Here is a 25,664-nt window from a genome sequence, read left to right as displayed (position 1 = left end):
ATTTCAGAGTGGGAGTTGGAGTGAAGGGAGAGGGCTTTAAAAATTTATATAATCTCAAAGTCTGAAACAAACCATTTTATGTCCAAAGTAACACACTTAGAAACAAACCATAATCAGGAATACAACCCCATTCATGGTCTCACGCAGTGAATTCCACAATGTCACAGAGTGAAAATATAAAACACACAGGCATTCTTGCTGGAAAACTAATGCACACTTAACGCCTGCTGTGCTCCTGGAGCTACTATAGGCGCTGGCGCTACCTGGGAGCGCGAAAAACAAAAGCCCCTGTTCTCAGAGAGCTCGCACCTAGAGTACCAACCGCGGACCGTACTCTGGAGCTCGCCACCTTCTCTCACACGCAGGTTTGAGGCTTTGAGGTCTGCATACCCGTGCTCTGCATTCTCCGGCCAAGACTCAAGATTCCACTCGCCTCCTCTAAACACGCAGGACGACCTGAAATCATAGCCCTTAACAGTGCAAGTCAACCAACGGTCCAGAGGGCCAAGCTCTTGCGCATGCGCCCTCCGAGCATAGTCTACAGAATGGCGGGCGCCGTGGACATGGTTATTCCAGATGGACTACATTTCCCAGAAGTCACCGTGCTTGGATCGCCCTCGAGCTCTAGGTCTTTTTCCGGTGTCCGAGCGGTTGTAGGCCCTACGTGGTGAGTAGATCGTGTCCAAAGAAAAGAAATCAGCGGAGGCTTCCACAGTCCCTGGTTGGAATGGAACCGGCGATGAGGGTGAGAGGCGCTGAAGACCGGAAGACCCAGGGCGTGGACGGGGGTGTCATGCCTGGAGTTTCAGTGGAATTTCAGGCCTGTCTTCTTGAGCAGCAGAGGAGGAGATTGTGTGTGCCTGTGAGAGACTGTGTGGTTGTGTGTGTGTGTGTGGGTGTGATGAACGAATAGTGTTGTGTATGTGTGTGTATGTGTTAGACGAATGAATAGGGTTGTGTACCTGTGTGAATTGTCACTGTGACTCCAGGCTCTAGGCTCTGCAGATTCCTCAGCACTGTCGCCTCACAGACACTTGGGATCTGCAGCAGATAAAGAGAGAAGCCAGATCCATGGAGGCAGGAAGAATCCCAGCAAGAAAACACAGACTTGATCTTGAGATGAGATTTTTGAAGTTGGCTGCGGCCTCAAGGCAGGCTCTGAGAAGACTCGATAACGAGTTCTCAGCAATGGGAATCCCTCCTGGATATTTCCCCCTTGGAAGCTCCGAGAAGCCAGCTATGTTTGTAACTATAGCCTTTCTAAAGCTCTAACCCAGGAACCTGCTGTGAATTAGAGACAGGTTCCACCCTAGACATCAGTGACCTTGGCCTCTCTCGTATTGGGAAGGTCAACACTGTTCCAGTTTCCCTCCTCTTCCCATCTGGTTGTGCTCAGTGAAGTAGCTGAGCAGGTATAATCATTGAGGGTATTTCCTAAGTTACTGTGCTATCCAAGAAACCCCAGATGTCTCATGATTGCCTTCTCTTTTCCAGTGCTGCCCTTCTGTTAAAAAAAAAAAAAAAAAAAAAAAAGATCCTGAAAGAGGAAAGAATTTTTGTTACACATCTGAAAGCTAAAGTCCAGGTGAGTTTATATTTCCTCATTACTCGTAAAATGCTCTTTAATTTTAAAGACAGGAAACCCTTTCTTCTCTTTGGAAATGTCCTGTCTAACAGTGACATATCTGTGAATATGCCATTACAGCCTCCTTTCAGGGCCCTTAAGCCCTTCTCTTCATAATTTAACGTTTTGCCTACTGCGAGCTATTATATTTCTAATTGTTGACTAAAAACTAGTCTATAATGAACACCATTTTGCAGAGATCTTTGCATCCTTTTATAGCCATTCCCTAAGTATAAACCCTAGTTTCAAAATGTGAGTCAAATATCAGATATTTACCATATGCTTGTACTTGTTGGGATACAATGACAAAAAGATATAGTTACTATCCTCAAATGACTTGGTATCCAGTAAGGAAAATGAAATCAGAATAGGGATAAGAAAGATAGTTGATGTGAAAGGCCACTAGAGAAATTCAGATGACCTGTCTTGGGAGTTCACAGGGAAGAGACATTATTCTGACTATAGCAGCATTGTCAGGATATGATCAAACTGTGAGAATTCAGTGAAAGAAAATGGGTCTTACACCTTAGAGTTTTTATTCTAATGATGTTAAATGCAAAGTGACATTAAATGGAACAAGATGTCTTAACAACTGTTTGCAGGACACTGTGATTAGGAGGATAGATACAGAAGTAAAATAAACCCATCTATCAGGAATATATAATAGGAAGCAGCTTTGAGACTACCAGTAATGCATACAAAATATCAGAGTCTCCGATTTACAATGACATAACTTTTCTACAGGCAAACGAATCATAGGGTGGATTCAGGTAATGGGAACTGATGAAAATAAAGTAAAAGCTTTCAATAAAACACAGCAGCAGTTTTTAGAGCAGCGTTGGTTCTCAAATGTAGGATGCATCAGAATCACCTGCAGGGCTTGTTCAAACAGAGTTTGCTGGGCCCCAGCGGCAGAGTTTCTAATTCAGTAGGTCTGAGGTACAGCCGAGTATCTGCGTTGGTAACAAGTTCCCAGGGACTATATTTAGAGGACCTTTGTTCTAGAGTATTCTAAGCTTTTTCCTCCGGATCAAAAGATATTTACAAGGTAAGGCGGGGAGGATTTTTTCCCACCTGTTCAGAAAGAAGATTGCTCTGTTAAAAATTCAGAAATCTATCTAACTACGTCTCAAGACAAAAAGATATAGTTGCTATCCTCAAATGACTTGGTATCCAGTAAGGAAGAATAAATAAAAATAGGAATAAGTAAGATAGTTGCTTTTTTAAGAAAAGGTTTAATTTTATGAAATATACTTTTAGGAAAAGGCAGAAACCCAGGACTGTAAAATAAATATTAAGTAAGTTAATATACGGGTTTATGTTTTCCATACTTTTTTCAACTTATTGATGTCAGTTTTTCTCTCTATATTGATAAATACATATATTTTATAAATGTAATCATATTTACAAACCTATCATCATGAGAATGATGGAGTGACTCCAGCTGAGTGTTCAGCTGGACAAAATAAGGTTGTTTCTGGTATTTGACTACTATGAATAAAACTTCTATGAACATCCTTTACAAGTCTTTGTGTGGACATATGTTTTTGTTTTTCTTGGGTACATACCAAAGGGAGGGCGTGTTACCTAGTTTACATTCCAACTGCAATGTGTATAAGGTCCAGTTGCTCCTCAAACTTGCCAATACTTCGTGTTGTCAGACATTTTAACTTTAGCCAACCTGGTGCATGTGTAGTGGTATCTCATTGTTATTTTTATTTACATTTTCCTGATAATGATGTTAACATCTTTTCATATGATATTACCTATTTTTATATACTCTTGGGTCAATCAACTATTTTCCCCATTTTTAAATTTGATTTGTCATTTTCCTATTGATTTGTAGGAATTTATAAATGTATTTTGAACACAAGTCTTTTGTGTGTGTATACAGACATAAAAAGGAGCGGGGAGGAGGAGAGAAATGGAGGGAGGGGGAGGGGGAAGGGAGAGAGAGAGAGAGAGGTAGAGAGGGAGAGAGGAAAGAGTTCTTGTGCTTCTTATTCACTTTCTTAATCATGTCTTATTATAAATAGATGTTCTTAATTTTAAGGAAGACCTATCTGCTTAGGTATGTCCACAATAAATGGGCTGGGTTATGAAATTTACATGAGGGCTTAAGAAATTTGGCTCAGGATCACAGCTAGCTTGCAACACATTTTCATCTTTCACTGTTTCAGGTCATAACCTACACAACTTCACCAGTGCCTAGGAATGTTCAAGGCCTTGCCTTGGGTTCAAACCTACAGGGGAAAACATGCAACTGAACAGGTCACAGGGAGGTCAAGGCACTCTATGAAACACAGAGAGTAGGGGAAACTTGGGGAACCTAGTTGAGTATGATTGGCATTTTTCGTTTCTTAAATGTTTGGGAGAATTCGCCACTGAATCCTCTTGGCCTGACATTATTTTTGTGAGAAGATCCTTAATACAGATTTAATTTCTTTAATAAATAAAACAATATTTAGATTTCCTTTTTTTTTTTTTTTTTTTTTTTTGAGACGGAGTCTCGCTCTGTCGCCCAGGCTGGAGTGCAGTGGTGCAATCTCGGCTCACTGCAAGCTCCGCCTCCCGGGTTCACGAGGTGGGCGGATCACAAGGTCAGGAGATCGAGACCATGGTGAAACCCCGTCTCTACTAAAAATATTTAGATTTTCAATTTCTTATATCAGTTCAAATTGTGTTTTCAAGGAATTTTTTTTTTTTTTTTTTTTTTTTTTTTTGAGACGGAGTCTCGCTCTGTCGCCTGGGTTGGAGTGCAGTGGCCGGACCTCAGCTCACTGCAAGCTCCGCCTCCCGGGTTCCCGCCATTCTCCTGCCTCAGCCTCCCGAGTAGCTGGGACCACAGGCGCCCGCCACCTCGCCCGGCTAGTTTTTTGTATTTTTAGTAGAGACAGGGTTTCACCGTATTAGCCAGGATGGTCTCGATCTCCTGACCTCGTGATCCGCCCGTCTCGGCCTCCCAAAGTGCTGGGATTACAGGCTTGAGCCACCGCGCCCGGCCGTTTTCAAGGAATTTTAACATTTCATCTACATTTTCAAGTTTATTAAAAAGTTATGAAGTTCATACAATTCTGATTTTAATGCCTGTAAAATATGTAGTGATATCTTCTTTTATATTCCTGATATTAGTAGTTTTTTCTTGATCAGTGTAACTAGAAGTTTATTATTCTTATTAATCTCTTCAGTGAAATAGCTTTGGCTTTATTGATTTTTCTTTATTGTATATCTGGGTTTTTTCTGTTATTCGTTACTTTTGGTATGTTATACTTTCTATAGGTTTAATTTGCTTTTCCTTTTCAAGCTTCTTGATGTATATCACTGGTTTTCAGCCTTTCTATTTTGATAAAACATATATTTAAAGCTTATGTTTTCATAAACATTGGTTTACCTGCATCTCACAAGCTTTGATATATCTTACATTCACTATCATTTAACTCAAAATATTTTCTAGCTTCCGTTGATTTATTATTTGACCAGTAACTATTTAGAAGCATCCCTTTTACACAGGCACATCTCATTTTATTTCATGTTGCTTTATTGCACTTTGCAAATATTGCAATTTTTACAAATTGAGATTTGTGGTAACCCTGCATTGAGCAAGTACATTGTCTCTGTTTTTCAACAGTGTGTGCTCGCTCTGTCTCTGTGTCACATTTTTGTAATTCTAGCAGTATTTAAAACTTTTCCATTATTTTTACGGTGACTGTGATCAGGGTCCTTGATGTTACTGTTGTAATTGCTTTGGGACACCATGAGCCACACTCATATAAGATGGTGAACTGAATGAATATATGTTCTGTGTCTTCTGACTGCTCCACCAACCAGCTATTCCTGTCTCTCTTCTTCTCTTTGTGACTTCCTATTTCCTAAAACACAACAATATTGAAATCAGGCCAATTAGTAGCCCTACAATGGCCTCTAAGTGTTCAAATGAAAGGAAGAGTCCTCCATTTTTCACTTTTAATCAAAAGCTAGAAGTGATTAAGCTTAGTGAGGAAGGCATGTCAAAAGCCAAGATGGGCCAAAAGCTAGACCTCTTGTGCCAAACAGTTAGTCTAGTTGTGAATGCAAAGGAAAAGTTCTTGAAGGAAATGAAAAGTGCTACTCGAGTCATATGGAGATACTGCTGATATGGAGAAAGATTAGTGGTCCAGATAAAAGATCAAGCCAGCCATAAAATTCCCTTAGGCCAAAGCCAGAGCAAAGACCTAACTCTCTTCAATTTTGTGAAGTCTGAGAGATGTGAGGAAGCTACAGAAGAATGGTTGGATGCTAGCAGAGCTTGGTTTATAAGATTTAAGGAAAAAAGTCATCTCCATAACATAAAAGTGCAAGGTGAAGCAGCAAGTGCTGATGTATACGCTGCAGCCAGTTGTCCAGAAGATCTGGCTAAGATAATTGATGAAGGTGGCTACGTTAAACAAAAGATTTTCCATGTAGACAAAACAGCCTTCTGTTGGAAGAAGATGCCATCTAGGACTTTCATAGCTAGAGAGAAGTCAATGCCTGGCTTCAAGGGGCAGGCTGACTCTCTTGTTAGAGGCTAATGCAGCCGGTGACTGTAAGTTGAAGGCAATACTCATTTACCATTCTGAAAATCCTAGTGTCCTTAAGAATTGTGCTAAATCTGTTCTGCCTGTGCTCTAGAAATGGGACTGTTGTGCCAAAGCCTGAATGACAGCACATCTGTTTATGGCATGGTTTACTCAATATTTTAAACCCACTGTTGAGACCCACTGCTCAGAAAGAAAAAAAAAAAAGATTCAAAATATGACTGCTGATTGACAGAGTTCACCCGGGAACTCTGATGGGGATGTATGGAAAAGATAAATTTTGCTTTCATGCCTACTACCACAACATCCACCCTGCAGCCCATGGATCAAGGATTAATTTCAACTTTCAAGTTTTATTTTTTTAAGAAATACATTTCATAAAACTCTAGCTGCCATAGATTGTGATTTCTCTAATGGATCTAGGCAAAGTGAATTGAAAAGCTTCTGGAATGGATTTAACATTCTGGATGCCATTAAGAACATTCCTGATTCATAGAAAGAGGTCAAAATGTTTAACAGGAGTTTGGAAGAAGCTGATTCCAACCCTCACAGATGACTTTGAGGGGTTCAAGACTTGAGTGGAGGAAGTAACTGCAGATGTGGCAAAAATAGCAAGAGAACTTAAATTAGACATGGAGCCTGAAGATGTGGCTGAATTTCTGCAATCTCATGATAAAACTTTAATGGATGAGGAGTTGCTTCTTACAGATGAGCAGCTAAAGTGGTTTCTTGAAATGGAATCTACTCCTGGTGAAAATGCTGTGAATGTTGTTGAAATGAAAGCAAATAATTTTGAATAGTACACAAGCTTAGTTGATAAAGCAGCAACAGGGTTGGAAAAGATTGACCCCAATTTTGAAAAAAGATTCCCTGTGAGTAAAATGCTATCAAACAGGATCGCATGCTACAGAGAAATCTTTTGGAAAGGAAGAGTCAATTGATGTGGCAAACTTCATTATTGTCTTTTTTTTTTTTTTTTTTTAAGACAGTCTTGCTCTGTCACCCAGACTGGAGTGCAGTGGCGTGATCTCGGCTCGCTGCAACCTCTGCCTCCCGGGTTCAAGCACTTCTGCCTCAGCGTCCCAAGTAACTGGGACTACAACTGTGCACCACCACGCCCAGCTAATTTTTTTTTTTTTTTTTTTTTGAGACAGAGTCTCTCTCTGTCGCCCAGGCTAGAGTGCAGTGGCACAATCTCGGCTCACTGCAGCCTCCACCTCCCGTGTTCAAGCAATTCTCTGCCTCAGCCTCCAAGTAGCTGGGATGACAGGTGCCCACCACCACGCCTGGCTAATTTTTGTATTTTTAGTAGAGGCAGGGTTTCACCATGTTGGCCAGGCTGATCTTGAACTCCTGACCTTGTGATCCACCCACCTCGGCCTCCCAAAGTGCTGGGATTACAGGTGTGAGCCACCGTGCCAGGCTAATTTTTGTATTTTTAGTAGAGACAGAGTTTCACCATGTTGGCTAGAATGGTCTCAATCTCTTGACCTCGTGATCCACCCACCTCGGCCTCTCAAAATGCTAGGATTACAGGCATAAGCCGCTGCACCTGGCCCATTACTGTCTTATTTTTAGAAATTGTCATAGTCATCCCACCCTTCAGCAACACTGATCAGTCAGCAGCCATCAACATCAAGGCATTACCTTCCACCAGCAAAAAGATTTTGACTCTCTGAAGGCTCAGATGACCATTAGCATTTTTTAGCAATAAAGTATATTTAAATTAAGGTATGTACCTTAATTTTTAGGCATAATGCTATTACACACTTAATAGTACAGTATAAACATAACTTTTCTATGCACTGGGAAACCAAAAAATTCATGTGGCTCACTTTACTCCAGTATTCTCTTTATCGTGGTGGTCTGGGGCCAAGCCAGCAATATCTCCATGGTCTGTCTGTATTTGGAAATATTTGAGAACCTCTTCTTTTTGAGTTCTAAGCTAATTGTAAAGGCTCAGAAAATATACATTGTTTTACATTAATCCTTTGTAATTTATAGATGCTTTATAGCACAGAATGTTATTCTGATAAATATGATGTAATCATTTGAACAGAATGTGTAGTCTGCAGTTTGGGAGTATAATGTTCATTTGGTTTAATTTGGTTAATCTTGTTCAAACTTTTATGCCTTTGTGGATTTATTTTTGGTGTTCCTATCATAGTTACCAATAGAGAGTGTTGAAATCTCTAACTTTAATTTCAAATTTGTCTCTCCTTTAATTCTGTTGACATTCATTTTATATTTTTTGAAACTATGTTATTAGGTACATACAAATATAGGCCTACCATTGTATTCTTGCTGAATTGCAGAATATGACCCTCTTTATTACTTACAATACTTCTTGCATTAAAATCTACTTTATCTGTTATTAGTATAGCTATGTCTGTTTTCTTCTGAATACTGTTTGATAGATTTTTCCATGTTTTTAAACACACGTGTCTTTACAGTTAGAGAACGTTTCTTGTAAGCAGCCTAATTGATCCTATTTTTCTTTTTAACCTAATCTGCTAATATTGGTTTTGAATTGCAATGGTTAGTTCATTTACATTTACTATAATTACTTTGGTTTAAGAATGCCATCTTGCTATATGTTTTCTGTTTGTCTCATTCTTTATTTTTTAAATTGCTCTTTTCCTGACTTTTTTGTATAAATTCAGGTTTTTTTTTTTTTATTCCATTTCATCTCCTCTGTCAATTTTTTGTTGTTGTTGTTTTGGGTTTTTTTTTTTTTTTTTTTTTTTTTGGAGATGGGGTCTCCCTCTTGCCCAGGCTGGAGTGCAATGACTCGATCTCGGCTCATTGCAACCTCCACCTCCCAAGTTCAAGCAATTCTCCTGCCTCAGCCTCCCGAGTAGCTGGGATTACAGGCACCCGCCACCATGCCTGGCTCATTCTTGTATTTTTAGAAGAGACGAGATTTTCTCATCTTGGCCAGGCTGGTCTCGAGCTCCTGACTTCAGGTGGTCTACCCTCCTCGGCCTCCCAAAGTGCTGGGATTACAGGCATGAGCTACCATGCCTGGCCTCGTCTATCAGGTTTTTCAATTGTACATGTTTGTATATTCTTTTGTTTTATGTATTTATTTTTTGAGACAGGGTCTTACTCTGTTGCCCAGGTTGGAGGGCAGTGGCATAGTCTCAGCTCACTGCAACCTGCACCTCCCAGGTTCAAGCAATTCTTCTGCCTCAGACTCCCAAGTAACTGGGATTACAGGCATGCCACCAAGCCCAGCTAATTTTTGTGTTTTTAGTAGAGACGAGGTTTCACCATGTTGGCCAGGCTGACCTCAGGTGATCCACCCACCTCAGCCTCCCGAAGTACTGGGATTACGGATATGAGCCACCACTCCTGGCCGCTGAGATATTATAATATAATATGTGTCTTTAATAGAGTCCCCATAGTGCAAGGACCTTTCAGTAGTCATTAATAGAGGTTAATATGTTAACTCCATTAACCTCCTTGCTCATCATTTTTGCTTTTATTGTCATTCCTCGATCCTATATTACAAGCCCCATAAAACATTATTATTTTCATTGCTTTAAATAATTCATTTGTTTAGTCATATCAGTCATGTCTTTACTCCATCTACAGCTGTTCATTGCTTGTTTGCATATTCATGCTTCCATCTGGGATTACTTTCCTTTAGCCTAATGCTTTCTTTTAGTATTATATTGTGGATCTATTGATAAAGAATTCTCTTAGCATTTGTTTCAACAAGTATTTAGTTCACCTTTATTTCTGAAAAATTTTTCTCTGGGTATAAAATTCAGAGTTCTCAGTTTTTTTCTTTCAGCACTTTAAAGATATACGTTCCATTCTTTAGGCTATGATAGTTTCTATTGAGAAGTCAACCATTTTTCTTACTGTTTTCTTATAGCTGACAGCTTTTTTTTTTTTTAACTATGTGGTTTTAAGTTATGTTTTTCAATGTTGTTTTTCAGCAGTTTGACTATGATATCTCTAGGTGTGAATTTCCTCATTTTATTTTGATTAGGTTTGACAAGTGTTTTATTTATATATCAAGGTATTTCCTGAGCTTTGGAATGTTTTTGTTCATTATTTCTTTAAATAATTTTTCTGTCCCATTCTCTCTTATTTTCTTCTAGATGTTCAGTGTCACGTTTTCACTGTTTCTTGAATTTTTCTTTTCAATTGTGTTCTCTTTTTTTCCCCTCTCTGCATAAGATTGTTGTTAATTTGAGGCGCAGTGCATTGCCTCAGACTTGTAATTCCAGCTACTTGGGAAGCTGAGGTGTGAGGATCACTTGAGCCCAGCAGTTTGAGGCTGCAGTGAGCTATGATCATACCACTGCACTCCAGCCTGGGTGACAGAATAAGACCCCATCTCTAAAATAATAATAATAAACATAGAGGATTTTTTGAAAGAAAGATCATTGTAAATTTGACTTAATGTTGCATAATAAGCTCTTTTTTTGAGACGGAGTCTCCCTATGTCACCCAGGCTGGAGTGCAGTGGCACGATCTCAGCTCACTGCAACCCCCATTTCCCCAGTTCAAGTGATTCTTCTGCCTCAGCCTTCCAAGTAGCTGGGATTACAGGCGAGTGCCACCACACCTGGCTAATTTTTCTATTTCCAGTAGTGACAGGATCTCACTATGTTGTCCAGGATGGTCTCAAACTCCTGACATCAAATGATCCACCTGCCTTGGCATCCCAAAGTGCTGGGATTACGGGCATGAGCCACCGCACCCAGCCCAATAAGCTCTTAATTAATTTTATAATTCTAAAATATTCATGTGATTGTCTTTTCAGATCTGATACTCTATTGATTTACTCCATTTTGCTCATCTTTTCCTTTCTTTTCTTTAGCATGTTAATCACATTTTCAAGCCCTTGTCTGCTAGCTCCCATATCTGGATTCTTTGTGAGTCTGTTTCTGTTGATATTTTGTTTTCTCCTACTCATTAGTAACTTTTTCCTGTTTTTTTCATGTTTAGCAGTTATCATGTGTTGGCATAATCTATTATATGTTACAGAGACTCTGGATTATGTTATCTTCCTTTAATGAGTCTACTTCAGGGTTTTTCACCCTTGACACTGCTGACATATTTGGCTACCTAATTCTTTGTTTTAGGGACTTTCCCGTGCATTGTACATTGTTTAGCAGCATCCCTGGTCTCTTCCCACTAGATACCTTAACACCTCTGCCTACATTATGACAACCAAATGTGTCTCCAGGCATTGCCAAATGTTCTCTTAAGAACAAATTCATTGCCTGTTCAGAACCAGTGATCTACACAATGGTTTTTAATATCTACCTTATTTTCCATTATGTGAATACACAGTCATTTATTTAATTAACTACCCATCTATGTATCTTTAGATTTTTCTCCAGCTTTTTTCATTACAACTAATATGTATCATCACATTCCTTTATACATCTTCAAGCACATTTTATAATTATTTCCTTTAGACAGAGTCTCAGAAATGACCTTACATGGTTAAGTTCTTCTTATGCGGAGATTTGCCTACATGTATTAATGCCCTTGATTTTCACAAGTCTACAGGACACCATAAGAATGCACTTTGCCCTACAACCTCACTAATATGTGGTACATCATCAACCTTTTAAATCTGACAACTAAATGCCTGTAAAATGACAGTATCTTATTGCTTATAAACATCATCTCTTCAGTAAAGTTACGTATCTTTTGGCAGGTGATGCCTTGATTACCTAGCTTTGGCTTCTCTGAACTCTGCTTCTCTGGTAAAGGATACCTGAAGAGATCTAGCATTTCTAAAACCATGGCCCAGGTGAGTGGATGTCTCTTTTGCTTTTCTGACATATTGTGATTGTTTAATTCATGTAATATTTTCATTTTTTATCCTGAAACCTCCTATCTCAGAAAGCTGTCTCTTGGAACCTATTTCACATTCCTCCTCATTTGCCCTCCTTTTTTGAACTGATTTTCACAATCTTCTGTATGTTCAGTCTTCTCTCAAGAGCAGTGAACTAGTGACTTTTTCTTTGCCTACTCATAAATCTTGCATCCTCCTGTGCACTTTCATAATTTTCTGAGCCCTTCTTGCCTTTTAAAAATTGCATGGCAGTATTTTAGAATTTTCTAAACTCTTTTACTACTAACATATACACTTTTAGTTTATCACTATTTTTAATATAGATGTCCTCTCCCTACCCCTATTATTGGAAAATAGCATTTGTTTTTTCATTTTCTTGCAGACCTTGATTTCACAACTGAAAGTGACAAGTTGTCTTCAGAAAAAAGAAATTATGAGGTAAATGCATACCATCAGGAGACACTGAAAAGAAAGAAAACCTTCAACCTTATGAGGTTTATTTTCAGAAATGACCCACGGTACACAATTGAATTTGGGAGACAATAGGGACCTAAAGTGGGATGTTTTAGTCAAGTGATATTCAGAAAACATAAATCCCTTCCCCTACATCAGAGAAATAACACAAAAGAGAAATCATATGCATGTAAGGAATATAAGAAGGGCTTTAGAAAATAGTCACACCTTACTGAACACCTGAGAGACCATACTGGTGTGAGACCCCATGAATGTAATGAATGTGGAAAAGCATTTGTAGTTTCCCAGCATTTTATTAGACATTGAAAAATCCACACTGATTTGAAACCCTATGAATGCAATGGATGTGAGAAGGCCTTTAGGTTTTATTCACAGCTTATTCAGCATCAGATAATTCATACTGGTATGAAACCCTATGAATGTAGGCAATGTGGGAAGTCTTTTAGACTTTATTCTCACTTTACAGAACATCAGAAAATTCATATTGGCTGGAAACCCTTTGAATGTAAGGAATGTGGGGAAACGTTTAGATTATATCGACATATGTGTCTGCATCAGAAAATTCATCATGGTGTGAAACCCTATAAATGTAAAGAATGTGGAAGGGGTTTTGGTCATCATTCAGGTCTTTACCAACATAAGAAAATTCATTCTGGTGAGAAACCATATAAATGTGAACAATGTGAAAAGGCCTTTGTTCTCAGCTATCTACTTGTTGAACATCAAAGAAATCATACTGGTGAGAAACCTCATGAATGCATGGAATGTGGAAAGGCTTTTAGTAGGGGCTCAAGCCTTCTTAAACATAAGAGAATTCATAGTAGTGAGAAACTCTATGATTGTAAGGATTGTGGAAAGGCCTTTTGTAGAGGCTCTCAACTTACACAGCATCAGAGAATTCATACTGGTGAGAAGCCATATGAATGTAAAGAATGTGGGAAGACTTTTAAGCTTCATTCATCTCTTATTCAACATCAGATAATTCATACTGATTTGAAGCCATATGAATGTAAGCAATGTGGGAAGGCCTTCAGTCATGTTAGAGACCTTAAGACACATCAGTCCATTCATGCTGGGGAGAAACCCTATGAATGTAAGGAATGTGGAAAAACCTTTAGACTTAATTCTCAACTAATTTATCATCAGACAATTCATACTGGTTTGAAACCCTATATATGCAAAGAATGTAAGAAGGCCTTTCGTTCTATCTCAGATCTTTCTCAACATAAGAATTCATACTGGTGAAAAACCCTATGAATGTAAAGAATGTGGTAAGGCATTTAATCGTAGTGATCGACTTACTCAACATCAGAGAATTCATACTGGTGTGAAACCACACAAATGCAAAGAATCTGGTAAGGCCTTTAGTCATTGCTATCAACTTAGTCAACATCAAAGATTTCACCGTGGTGAGAGATTCTTAATGTAATAAGAGGGAAAGCCTTTAGCCATGGCACATCTTTTACCGTTGTCACTATTATGATGCTATAGTGAAGATTTTTTTTTTTTTTTTTTGAGACGGATTCTCACTCTGTTGCCCAGGCTGGAGTGCAGCGGCACTATCTCGGCTCACTGCAAGCTCCGCCCCCCAGGTTCACACCATCCTCCTGCCTCAGCCTCCAGAGCAGCTGGGACTACAGGCACCCGCCACCATGCCTGGCTAATTTTTTGTATTTTTTTTAGTAGAGATGGGGTTTTGCCATGTAGCCAGGATGGTCTTGATCTCCTGACCTATGATCCACCTGCCTTGGCCTCCCAAAGTGCTAGGATTACAGGTGTGAGCCACCACGCCCAGCCTATAGAGAAGATTAAACTAGTTAATATAGAATATAAACACTTGGAAAGGCATCTGGCACATAGTATTTGCTTACTAAATATATTATTTTTATGATAATTGTTAGATTTACTAAAAATAAATTTTATAGAAGGAAGACCTATGAGCGTGATATTTTGAAAATATTCTATCATCACTTCATATAATTTTTTCTGGACAAAATCCTGTAGAATATATTAAATGAGAAATTTTTAAATTCAAAATTCATACCCCTGAAGATTAATGCTGGAATAAATACTGTGTATTTATTGAATAATGAAAGTATAGCTGTTGAAAATTAGAGAGTGGTTTAAAGAAATTTTTTCACAAATTTTGTAATACAGATAACATACATTTGACATCCTCTACAATTAAAATAAATTAGAAATGAGCAGTTAGGTAGCCAAAAGACGGATATTAACTTGGAAAAGTTTCCCCAAGTTTATGAAAATGTTAAGATTTACATACTTAGAGAAAAGGTAACTGTTTACAGTGGTGCAATGAAGGCTTGTTTGCCCTTCACCTAGTTTTAGTACATCTGATGTCTCTCTTTTTTATATGTATATACTAACACATATATACACACAAATACATATATACCCATACATGTCTCATATCTATGTATATACATAGACATATATATCATACTTATTACACATGAATATATATATTACATACATAATTTTTCCTGTTTTTTGAGCGAATGTTTTAGGTATCATTCACCTCTAAAAAGCAACGTACAACTGCTAGGATCAAAATTAATCTTCTAGATATCTACTTAACTATTGTCATAAAAAATTAAGTAACCCTATAATGTCTTAAAATATTTACTCCATTTGCAAATTTCTTCAATTTTTAAAATAATGGCTTTTAGACTGGCTTTTTTACAAGCCAAGAACTAAACTAATCTCATATATTTTATATGATTATGACTTATTAAGTCTGTTTTAGTCAAGAGCCTACCCTTCATCATTTTGTGACATAGACTTTTAGAGACTTTAGATTTGACCTAAATAGTGTTGCACATCCTGTGTTTGTCTTATTGTTTCTGAAGGTGTGATTAACTTGTTTCTTTGTCCTCTATATTTACTGTGACCTGGAGGTTATGATTAGAGGCTTGATTGGGTTTCAGATTAAATATTTTTAAAAGACTACTTCATAGATAGTATTGTGTACTTAATATTGTAAAATGTCAGGTGGCCTACAAGTGAAACTTTGTTTTATCCCTTGATTCATGTATTGACCACCAGCTCCTTCCATTGTATGGGTGAATTTTTTCTTTGCAATTAAATAAGTAATCCATGGAAAGTCATGTTGGAAATTTAAACAGTCTTCTGTATTCTATTTTTAGAGATGGGGTATTGCTATGTTGCCCAGGCTAGAATTCAGTGGCTATTCACAGATGTGATATAGCACACTATAGCCTTGAACTCCTGGGCTAAGGCAATCCTCGTGCCTCAACCTCTGGAGTAGCTGGGACTATAGGCACACAGTGCTACGTCCAGTTGCTTAAAGAAATTAAGATGAAAATCCTCATCTTTTATATTTACCCATATATTTACTATTTCCCATGCTCTTTATTTCTTTCCAGAGATCTGACTTTTTCTCTGGTGTCATTTCCCTACAGTTTGAGGAACTTAACTTAGCATTTCTTGGAGTGAATATCTGCTAGTGATGAATTTTCATAGTTTCTTTTATTGAAATGCCCTTATTTTTTAAGGATTTTTTCTAGCTATAGAATTCTGGGTTGGCAGTTTTTTGGAGATATATGAATATATATGTGTGTATACGCACACACACAAAGAATACACACACATATATATATACTTATAAAGGTAAAGAGATATATATTGTTTCATATATATATAAATCACTGACTTCCGGTCTTCAGGTCTCCATAGATTGCAAGAAGAAGTCATTTGAATTGTTTTTTCTCTGTATGTAATGTGTCCTTTTTCTCTGGGTGCTTTCCAGATTTTCTTATTACCTTTGGTTTTCAGCTGTTTGAATATGATGTGCCTAGGTATGGTTTTCTTTGTGTTAATTCTGCTTGGGATACTCTGAGCCTCTGAAACTTGTACACATGTGCCTTTCACCAAATTCCAGAAATTCTTGGCCATTATATCTTCAAATATTTGTTCTGCATTTACTCTACTCATACATTAAGTTTTTTGGTACTGTCCCACAGGTCACTGTCTTTGTTATTTATCTTCAGTAATTTTTTCCTGTTCTTCAGCTTGGACAACTTCTGTTACTCTATTTTCAAGTTCACTTATTCTTTTTTTCTATCATTTCAGTTCTGCTGCCAAGCCTATCTATCAAATTGTTTAATTTCAGATATTGCATTTTTCAGTTCTAGAATTTTCCTTTAGTACTTTTATAGTTCCTATTTCTTTACTAAGATTACCTATTTCTTCATTGCATGCATCTTTTCACAAGGCTTTTGAGTCCTGTTAAAATCCTCTATATATTGATTCATACTAGAAAAATATATAAAATCATTTTTATGAACTTATACTGTGAAAAGTTTTCATTTCAATGAATGTTCCTATTATTTTGACTAGGTCACAAAAAAAGCTTTTCCTTTCCTTGGAGTTTCAGATTTTGTTTATTCATACGCAATGTGATACTGGTAAGAAAAAAATCAGTCTTTTTTTCCTTGATTATTAAATGTTTGGGAAACTTTCCTTAAAGGAAGTCTTGAACCGGAGTTCAAAGTACAAGAAATCTTTGTAAATCTCTTACACCATTAAACAGGTGAGCATTGGGAAAGAACATAAGATAAATTGTTCTCTATTTCTGTTTTGTTTTGTTATGTTTTTTGAGATGGAGTCTTGCTCTATCACCCAGGCTAGAGTGCAGTGGCGCGATCTCAGCTCACTGCAAGCTCCACCTCCCGGGTTCATTCCATTCTCCTGCCTCAGCCTCCCAAGTAGCTGGGACTACAGGTGCCTGCCACCACACCTGGCTAATATTTGTATTTTTAGTAGACACAGGGTTTCACCATGTTAGCCAGGATGGCCTCGATCTCCTGACCTCATGATCACCCACCTCAGCCTTCCAAAATGCTGGGATTACAGGCGTCAGCCACCACGCCTGGCCTCTATGTCTTTTAACAGTTCCATGAAGTAGTCATGATTCATAATATTTACATGTATATACTTCATAGGTATACTCTTTATACAGTAGAGCAAAGCAGTTAGGGAGACATCAGTCTCTTGCATTAAAATTTCAAGGAATTCAGATTTTTAACCTAATACAGCTGGTGTATCATCTATTGTGATAGAAATATTTTTTCATACCTAACAGAAATTTTTCTTTGACAGATTGGAATGTAACCTTGTATGGCCACTATGGAACAGTATGAAGGCTCCTCAAAAAAACCTATGAAGAGAAGTAACCACATGGTCCAGCAATCACACCCAGACATTTATCAAAGGACAGGATATCCATATATCCAAGAGACATCTACATCCCCATATTTATTGCAACACTATTTATAATAGCTAAGACATGAAATCAACCTGGGTGTCCTACAACAAATGAATAGATAAAGAAAATGTGGTGTATATATATACACAGTGGAGTACTAAGCCATAAAAAGAATGAAATTCTGTCATTCACAAGAGTTATTCAAGGTTATAGTCAGAAAACCTTTAGCAAAAATTAATACTGGGGAAATCTATTTCATTTCACTTCATACCAGGGAAAAAAGCAAGAATGTCCTTCATTACTGCTTCTTTTAAATTAGTAGTAGAGCTCCTGTCCAACACTTTAAAGCAGTGGTTCCCAACCTTTTTAAAGGCACCAGGGACCGATTTCCTGGAAGACAATTTTTCCGTGCTCTGGGGCCAGGGAAGGGATAGTTTTGGGATGACTCAAGCACATTACATTTATTGTGCACTTTATTTCTATTACTGTTGCGTTATAATATATAATGAAATAATTATATAACTCACCATAATGTAGAATCAGTGGGAGCCCTGAGCTTGATTTCCTGCAAATAGACAGTCCCATCTGGGGGTGATGGGAGACACTGACAGATCAGCAGGCATTAGATTTTCATAAAGAACACACAACCTAGAACTTTTGCATGCACATTTCATGATAGGGTTCATGCTACTATGACAATTTAATGCCTCCACTGATCTACAGAAGGGGACCTTAGTCAGTAATGTGAGTGATGGGGAGTGGCTATAACTACAGATGAACTTTGCTTGCTCTCCTACTGCTTACCTCCTGCTGTGTGGCCCACTTCCTAACAGTCTTGGGGACCTCTGCTTTAAAGCAATAAAAAGAGGGCCAGACATGGCGGCTCATGCGTGTAATCCCAACACTTTGGGAGGCTGAGGCAGGAGGATATCTTGAACTTAGGAGTTTAAGACTAGTCCAGGCAACATAGGGAGACCCTGTCTCTACAAAAAGTTTAAAAACCAGCCAGGCATGGTGGCCTGTGCCTATAGTCCCAGCTACTCGGGAGGCTGAGGTGGAAAGACCAATGGAGCCCAGGAGTTTGAGGCTGCAGTGAGCTATGATCATACCACTGCACTCCAGCCTGGGCAACAGAGCAAGACCCTATCTCAAAAAAATATATAAATAAAGCCAGAGAAAGAAAATACATAAAAAGAACATGATAAAATTAATATTTTAGATAATATAATAAACTAAGAAAACACCAAAAAATCATCAGATAAATTATTAAAACTAATATGAGACTTCAGAAAAGGTATGGATTCAGGGATTTTGCCCATGCCTTTTGGATGCCACTTACAGTCTTGGCAAGCCAGATCTAGAGGTTTGTGGGAAGCCTTTATACAGAACTTACAGGCAGTGCATTAACCATGCTACATGTTTTCACTTATATAATACCCTCCACAGTGCTATGACATAGTTATACTATTGTTATATCTCTATTATAGATACTAAAGATTAAGTGACTTGAGATTAAGACATTAAGTAAACTACTAGTAAGTGGTGGAGGTTTAGTCTCTAAGATAATGCCCTCAACCACTGCACTATTTTGTGTGGCGTGAGTTCCCGAATCAAAGAATAAGGGTTGATTCCTTCACACTACATTCAAATTACCAGAAGTTAATTAAATCCAGGAAGTAATACTATTCCAAATTGCATCCTTATAAATATTAGGTTCCTCAGTGCATTTAACTCCACTTTGGTCCTCACATATTTTCCTTCCCTAAATATGAGAAACTCATACTATTCAGAGTCTTGAGTTTTATTCTCTAAAGGAGGCAGCAGTACTCCACCTCTATTTAGAGTCTAAATATTAATCAATCCATTTTCTCTTTTATTCCTTTAACAAATATTTGAGCATCTTCTCTGAGCCATACATTTCTCTAGATACTGCAGATACAATGATAGCAAGAGAAGCATATTCCCTGATCCTGTGGAACTTATAACCAAGAGTGTAGACAATCAGCATGGGGACAAATAATGTCACTTTCTCTGACACATTATTTAAAATCAAAGAATGCCTGGCCGGGCACGGTAGCTCAAGCCTGTAATCCCAGCACTTTGGGAGGCTAAGGTAGGTGATCACTTGAGGTCAGGAGTTCAAGACCAGCCTGACCAACACGGTGAAACCCCATTTCTACTAAAAATACAAAAATTAGCGGGACGTGGTGGCACATGCTTGTAATCTCAGCTACTCAGGAGGCGAAGGCAGGAAAACTGCTTGAACTCGGGAAACAGAGGTTGCAGTGAGCTGAGATCGTGCGACTACACTCCAACACAGGCAACAAAGCAAGACTCCATCTCAAAAAATTAAATAAATAAATACATAAAATAAAAGAATGTCACTTAGTGTTTGTGCAATGAGGAAAATTTTTTAAATAATCCGGAAGAGTGTAACTGACAGAAGGGTGGGGCTAATCAAGTGGGTGGTCAAGAAAGACCTGTTCAATCAGGTGGCATTTGGGCAGAGACCTGAATTACAAGAAGCCTGTTACAAACCGAGAAGGTGCATTCCAACAGAGTGGCCGGCAAGTGATAGATAGCTTGCTATTTTTTAAGGAATAGAAATACTTCATCCTGGATGGAGTATAGTAGACCATGGCAGGCAGTGAGGGGAGGGGAGTCATAGAAATAATGTCAGAATCCTGTACGCAAGACCATATATGACCTGTAGGAATTAATGATGAGTTTAAATTTGATTCCAACTGTGATTGGAAGCCTTTGGAGGGGCTTAGCACTAGAGACACTTAAATAACTAACAAAAGAAATAATGCACCAATATAAAATTAGCTTGTTAATCTTGCTTCCATCTCATCATGAAATTTGAAACCCCTAAGTTTGTGCCCCCCCCAAAAAAAACCCCCACTGACATTCTCTCTAGAATACAAGGCCTGGAGCCACTGTTGCTATGGGAAATTATGTGGAAAAATAATTTCACCTCTATATACCTATTTATCCTTTTCTCACTAAACCCACCCATTATTCGTTTCCTGAATCCCAGGGGCAGAGAGTCATCGTTACTCCCACCTCTCTCATCCTCATCCCATTGCTCTATAAAGATAATAAGGGATCAAGGACAGAAAGAAGGATATTTCAAATCCCTTCAAAATTTTGTTTTTCAGTTGGATACAGGAATGCAAGTGTATACAGACAGAAGGCATCTCAGAGAGCCTCTATAAGGAAGATAGATTCCCATTCCTGCTAAATGCCAATTTGCAATTTTGCAAAGTAATTTTTAAGCACAACTGCAGTTTAAAAGCACACTATTCCCTGGTACACACATCACTGCACTTCTTTTAGAAAAGAGTCTGATTCCTTTACCATTTATGCCCCCCAGAGACTGGAGGGCATTTTCCCCCTAGAAAAAGCCTCTAGTTGATTCTGAATCTCTGCTCATTGTAGAGTTCTTGACTTTTGACTGTTTCTGTCCTGGCACAGGACTGTGTGCAGGATAAATGTCCCCACCCAAAACATTAACCTACAAATTACAGAAATTGAGGATACGGTTTTTGTAATATGAGTCCCTGATGCAGACTGGAAACTTTTAGTAACATCCCAAGAGGAAATGTAGAAAGAATACATAGGCATCATGCCCAAGTTTGCACAGACAGAAAATTAGCTTTGCTTTGAGCACACTGCTTTGCTTTTAGTTTAATAAGCTGTACTATGGAGATGGGGCAGTGACGCACAGATTTTCCACTGTTGAATGACCACCGCAACATTCACTGTAAATTATCTCTAGAAGTCTGCAGCTATAGAAATAATTCCAAAACTAACACCTACAGACAAGACATGTTCTCCTAAAATCTTTCTCCTTCTCACTCAAACCAAAATGGTCAGATTTTCTCCTTTCTTCCTGTTTTTATCCCCACAATTATTCATGAACAGACATACTTCGTGACTTTAATCATTCTGCTACAAGCCATAAGACTCATTTTAAGCAATATTAATATAGAATCATTTACTCAACTGTTTTGCTATTGTTAAACGTGTACAAAATAGATATAAATTTTATATATTCATGTAACAACCAGGAACTTTTTTTTTTTTTTTTTGAGACAGAGTCTCACTCTGTCGCCCAGGCTGGAGTGCAGTGTGGCGCGATCTCGGCTCACTGCAAGCACCGCCTCCCAGGTTCACACCATTCTCCTGCCTCAGCCTCCCGAGTAACTGGGACTACAGGCTCCCACCACCACGCCCGGCTAATGTTTTGTATTTTTAGTAGAGAGGGGGTTTCACCATGTTAGCCAGGAAGGTCTCTATCTCCTGACCTTTGTGATCCGCCCTCCTTGGCCTCCCAATGTGCTGGAATTACAGGCGTGAGCTACCGCGCCCGGCCCAACTGGGAACATTTTTATAGTAAAGGTTTATATTTTCCAGTTGACTAAAGTCATGGGAATAAACTATTCTCAATGAAACCATTGATTATTTCTCAGTTGCCCCCCACAGTGGAATGTGTTGACTCACAGTTGGTATGAATCTGGTAGCTTAGAGTATTTGCCACAATTCTTCCCTTACTCTCCGCCCTTGGCAGAGCTCATCCCTGCCCCATTGGTGTTGGGCTTGGCCATGTGTCTAGTCAACAGAATTTGGGTGGATTACAATGGATATAGATACTTGAAACATGCTTTGGCTCAGCCTCTTGTGTTTCTGTCATCTACTATGAAAAGAACATGCCTAGGAACCTGCTGGCCAAGAATAGGGAGACACCAAAAACAGAAAGGTAGAATAAAATCCTTTCAACCACGTGAATTATTTCCAAGTCACCTCTTCAAAGAAAGCAAGTGGAAGGGGTTTTCCACCAAAATGAATGAGTAGAAAACAAGAAATTCAGTAGAGGAGAGAGGTGAAGAGAATCCCAGTGGTGATGGTGGTGGAGGCCACAATATCTCTTATGCACCAGGCAGAGATCTGGGCAAACAGTCCAGAATGAACCATATTTTTAAAATGTGGCCAAGGACACTGCAGACCCTTCCTCCACAGTAAACACTTGGGTACAGTGAAAATAAATTGAACCAAAATTTTTACTGATGAAATCCATAATGACACTGGTATATGACTAACACTGAATTATGAGATATTAAAGGAATACTTTCAAGTCTTGAATGTCTACCCCAAGGCAATGTACTCTGCTATGTACATGGACCATCTGCTCAAGAACACAGAAGAGGCTGGCAAGTGTAGTCGTCTCTGAAATGGATGATTTTATAGCTTCAGAAAAGGTGAGAGATAAGATTTTTGTTTCTTTTGAATTTCGTGCTATGTATGTGTGCTGTAAAAATGAACTGAGGCTGGGTGTGGTGGCTCACACCTGTAATCCCAGCACCTTGGGAGGTGGAGGCAGGTGGATCACTTGAGGCCAGGAGTTCAAGACCAGCCTGGCCTACATGGCGAAACCCTGTCTCTACTAAAAATGCAAAAATTAGCTGGGCACGGTGGTGCACACTTGTAGTCCCAGCTACTTGGGAGGCTGAGGCAGGAGAATCGCTTGAACCCGGGAGGCAGAGGTTGCAGTGAGATCACGCCACTGTATTCCAGCCTGGGTGACAGAGAGAGACTCCGTCTCAAAAAAAAAAAAAAGAGTAAATATGTTCACCCTGTGGGGAAAAGAAAGAGAGATCAGACTGTTACTGCGTCTATGCAGAAAGAAGTAGACTTAAGAGACTCCATTTTGTTCTGTACTAAGAGAAATTCTTCTGCCTTGAGATGCTGTTAATCTGTAACCCTAACCCCAACCCTGTACTTGCAGAGACTTGTGCTGTGTTGACTCAAGGTTTAATGGATTTAGAGCTGTGCAGGATGTGCTTTGTTAAAAAGGTGCTTGAAGGCAGTATGCTTGGTAAAAGTCATCACCATTCTCTAATCTCAAGTACCCAGGGACACAATACACTGTGGAAGGCCGCAGGGACCTTTGCCTAGGAAAGCCAGGTATTGTCCAAGGTTTCTCCCCATGTGATAGCCTGAGATATGCCCTCATGGGAAGGGAAAGACCTGACTGTCCCCCAGCCCGACACCCGTAAAGGGTCTGTGCTGAGGAGGATTAGTGAAAGAGGAAGGCCTCTCTGCAGTTGAGATAAGAGGAAGGCATCTGTCTCCTGCTCATCCCTGGGAATAGAATGTCTCAGTGTAAAATCCGATAGTATGTTCTATTTACTGAGATAGGAGAAAGTCGCCTTAGGGCTGGAGGTGAGACATGCTGGCGGCAATACTGCTCTTTATTGATGTTTGTGTGCGTGCACATCAAGGCACAGCACCTTTCCTTAAACTTATTTATGACACAGAGACCTTTGTTCACATGTTTTCCTGCTGACCCTCTCCTCACTATTACCCTGTTGTCCTGCCACATCCCCCTCTCCGAGATGGTAGAGATAGTAATCAATAAATACTGAGGGAACTCAGAGACCAGAGCCGGCACGCGGGTCCTCCCGTATGCTGAGCACTGGTCCCCTGGGCCCACTGTTCTTTCTCTGTATTTTGTCTGTGTCTTATTTCTTTTCTCAGTCTCTTATCCCACCTGATGAGAAACACCCACAGGTTGTGGAGGGGCTGGCCCCCTTCACACCCGAATTCCAGTTACACCTTGGTTTCATTTCCACATTGTAAATCTTGGCCTTCTCAGTCAGGTTAACTAACAGAATTCCAGAAATTAAGCGTAGACTCCTCTGAGTCTGGAAGAAAAAATACTTAACAAGGTTAGACCAAAAATATTTTCCCTGTCCCCTACATCTACAATCAGATAATATTCTACATCACAAAAAATTCCTAGTAAATGTTCTAACAATATAGACTTTATATTTCAGGATTTTTGCTTTTAAAAATTAACATTAAGGGGGGCGCAGTGGCTCATACCTGTAATCCCAGTACTTTGGGAGGCCGAGGCGGGCAGATCACCTGAGGTCGGGAGTTCGAGACCAGCCTGATCAACATGGAGAAACCCATCTCTACTAAAAATACAAAATTAGCCAGGCGTGGTGGCACATGTTTGTAATCCCAGCTACTAGGGAGGCTGAGGCAGGAGAATTGCTTGAACCTGGGAGGCGGAGGTTGCGGTGAGCTGAGATTGCGCCATTGCACTCTAGCCTGGGCAACAAGAGCGAAACTCTGTCTCAAAAAAAAAAAAAAAATTAACATTAATCTCTAAAAAACTGAAATTATGTTTGGTGGTCTTAATATATACATTTAATTTAAATTGTCTTATGAAATTTATACATATTTGTAATTTTACTTTTTAAAATAAAGGATCACTTGTTATGTCTCACATATATATAAAAAGCTAATGAAACTTAAGAGTCTGATTTTTTATTTAAATAAAACCTTTCAGAGTCTATGGTTAATTTAAAGTAATACCAATGATTATTTCAGGAATTACATATAACCCATTTTAGCAACTAAAAGCAGATGTACACTGCTGGCTAATGGGAAATGTTTCCTTGTTCCTGTCACAGGAGATGCTCTCCCTTATTATTTTCTGTGGATGTTGTCATGTCTGTTTGTAATATCTGGAAGCCTGCCAGCCATCATGGTGCCAGCCAACAGTGGGGAGTGCAGAGTGGAAAATGGAAGAGAAACTGAGCCTCTGAAAATTTAATTTTGCTGATGAATCAAAAATATCTGGAGCCCACTGTCCCTCTGAAAGCATGTTATATCATTCAATATACTTCCTCATTGTTCTAGCCAGTGTGGGTTTTTTTTTGTTTTTGTTTTTGTTTTTGTTTGAGACAGAGTCTCGCTCTGTCACCAGGCTGGTGTGCAGGGCACTATCTCAGCTCACTGCAAGCTCTGCCTCCCGGGTTCACGCCATTCTCCTGCCTCAGCCTCCCGAGTAGCTGCAACTAAAGGTGTACATCACCATGCCCAGCTAATTTTTTTTTTTTTTTTTTGTATTTGTAGTAGAGATGG

The 25,664-nt window shown here is 39.0% G+C and overlaps 2 protein-coding genes across 7 annotated transcripts in view; both read left to right on the top strand.

Moving 5' to 3' along the window:
* Window positions 1-628: 628 nt before the first annotated feature.
* LOC102136046 (uncharacterized) overlaps window positions 629-25,664 on the top strand; it is a 35,487-nt gene continuing 10,451 nt past the window's right edge. For 2 of the 6 annotated variants that reach the window (XR_012427661.1, XM_065534560.2), the window contains exons 1-4: window positions 629-745; window positions 1,495-1,585; window positions 11,867-11,962; window positions 12,390-12,445. Coding sequence is in view for 1 of the 6 variants with exons in the window: in XM_065534560.2 (XP_065390632.1) it covers window positions 11,954-11,962; window positions 12,390-12,445 (65 nt within the window). In the remaining 5 variants the exon portion in view is untranslated. Of the gene's footprint in view, window positions 1,413-1,494; window positions 1,586-11,866; window positions 11,963-12,389; window positions 12,446-13,999; window positions 16,808-17,620; window positions 20,103-25,210; window positions 25,437-25,664 lie in introns of those variants that run through there. The other 4 variants (XR_010583027.2, XR_012427660.1, XR_012427663.1 and 1 more) reach the window with 4 other exon arrangements.
* On the top strand, window positions 12,481-13,866 carry ZNF404 (zinc finger protein 404). The gene has a single exon (XM_074023820.1). The coding sequence runs from the start codon at window positions 12,887-12,889 to the stop codon at window positions 13,724-13,726; it is 840 nt and encodes a 279-aa protein (XP_073879921.1). The 5' UTR covers window positions 12,481-12,886; the 3' UTR covers window positions 13,727-13,866.

Source organism: Macaca fascicularis, chromosome 19, assembly GCF_037993035.2.
Source record: "Macaca fascicularis isolate 582-1 chromosome 19, T2T-MFA8v1.1".
NCBI lineage: Eukaryota > Metazoa > Chordata > Mammalia > Primates > Cercopithecidae > Macaca > Macaca fascicularis.
The sequence above is the reverse complement of the archived record's forward strand: the minus strand, read 5'-3'. Positions and strand labels throughout refer to the sequence as shown.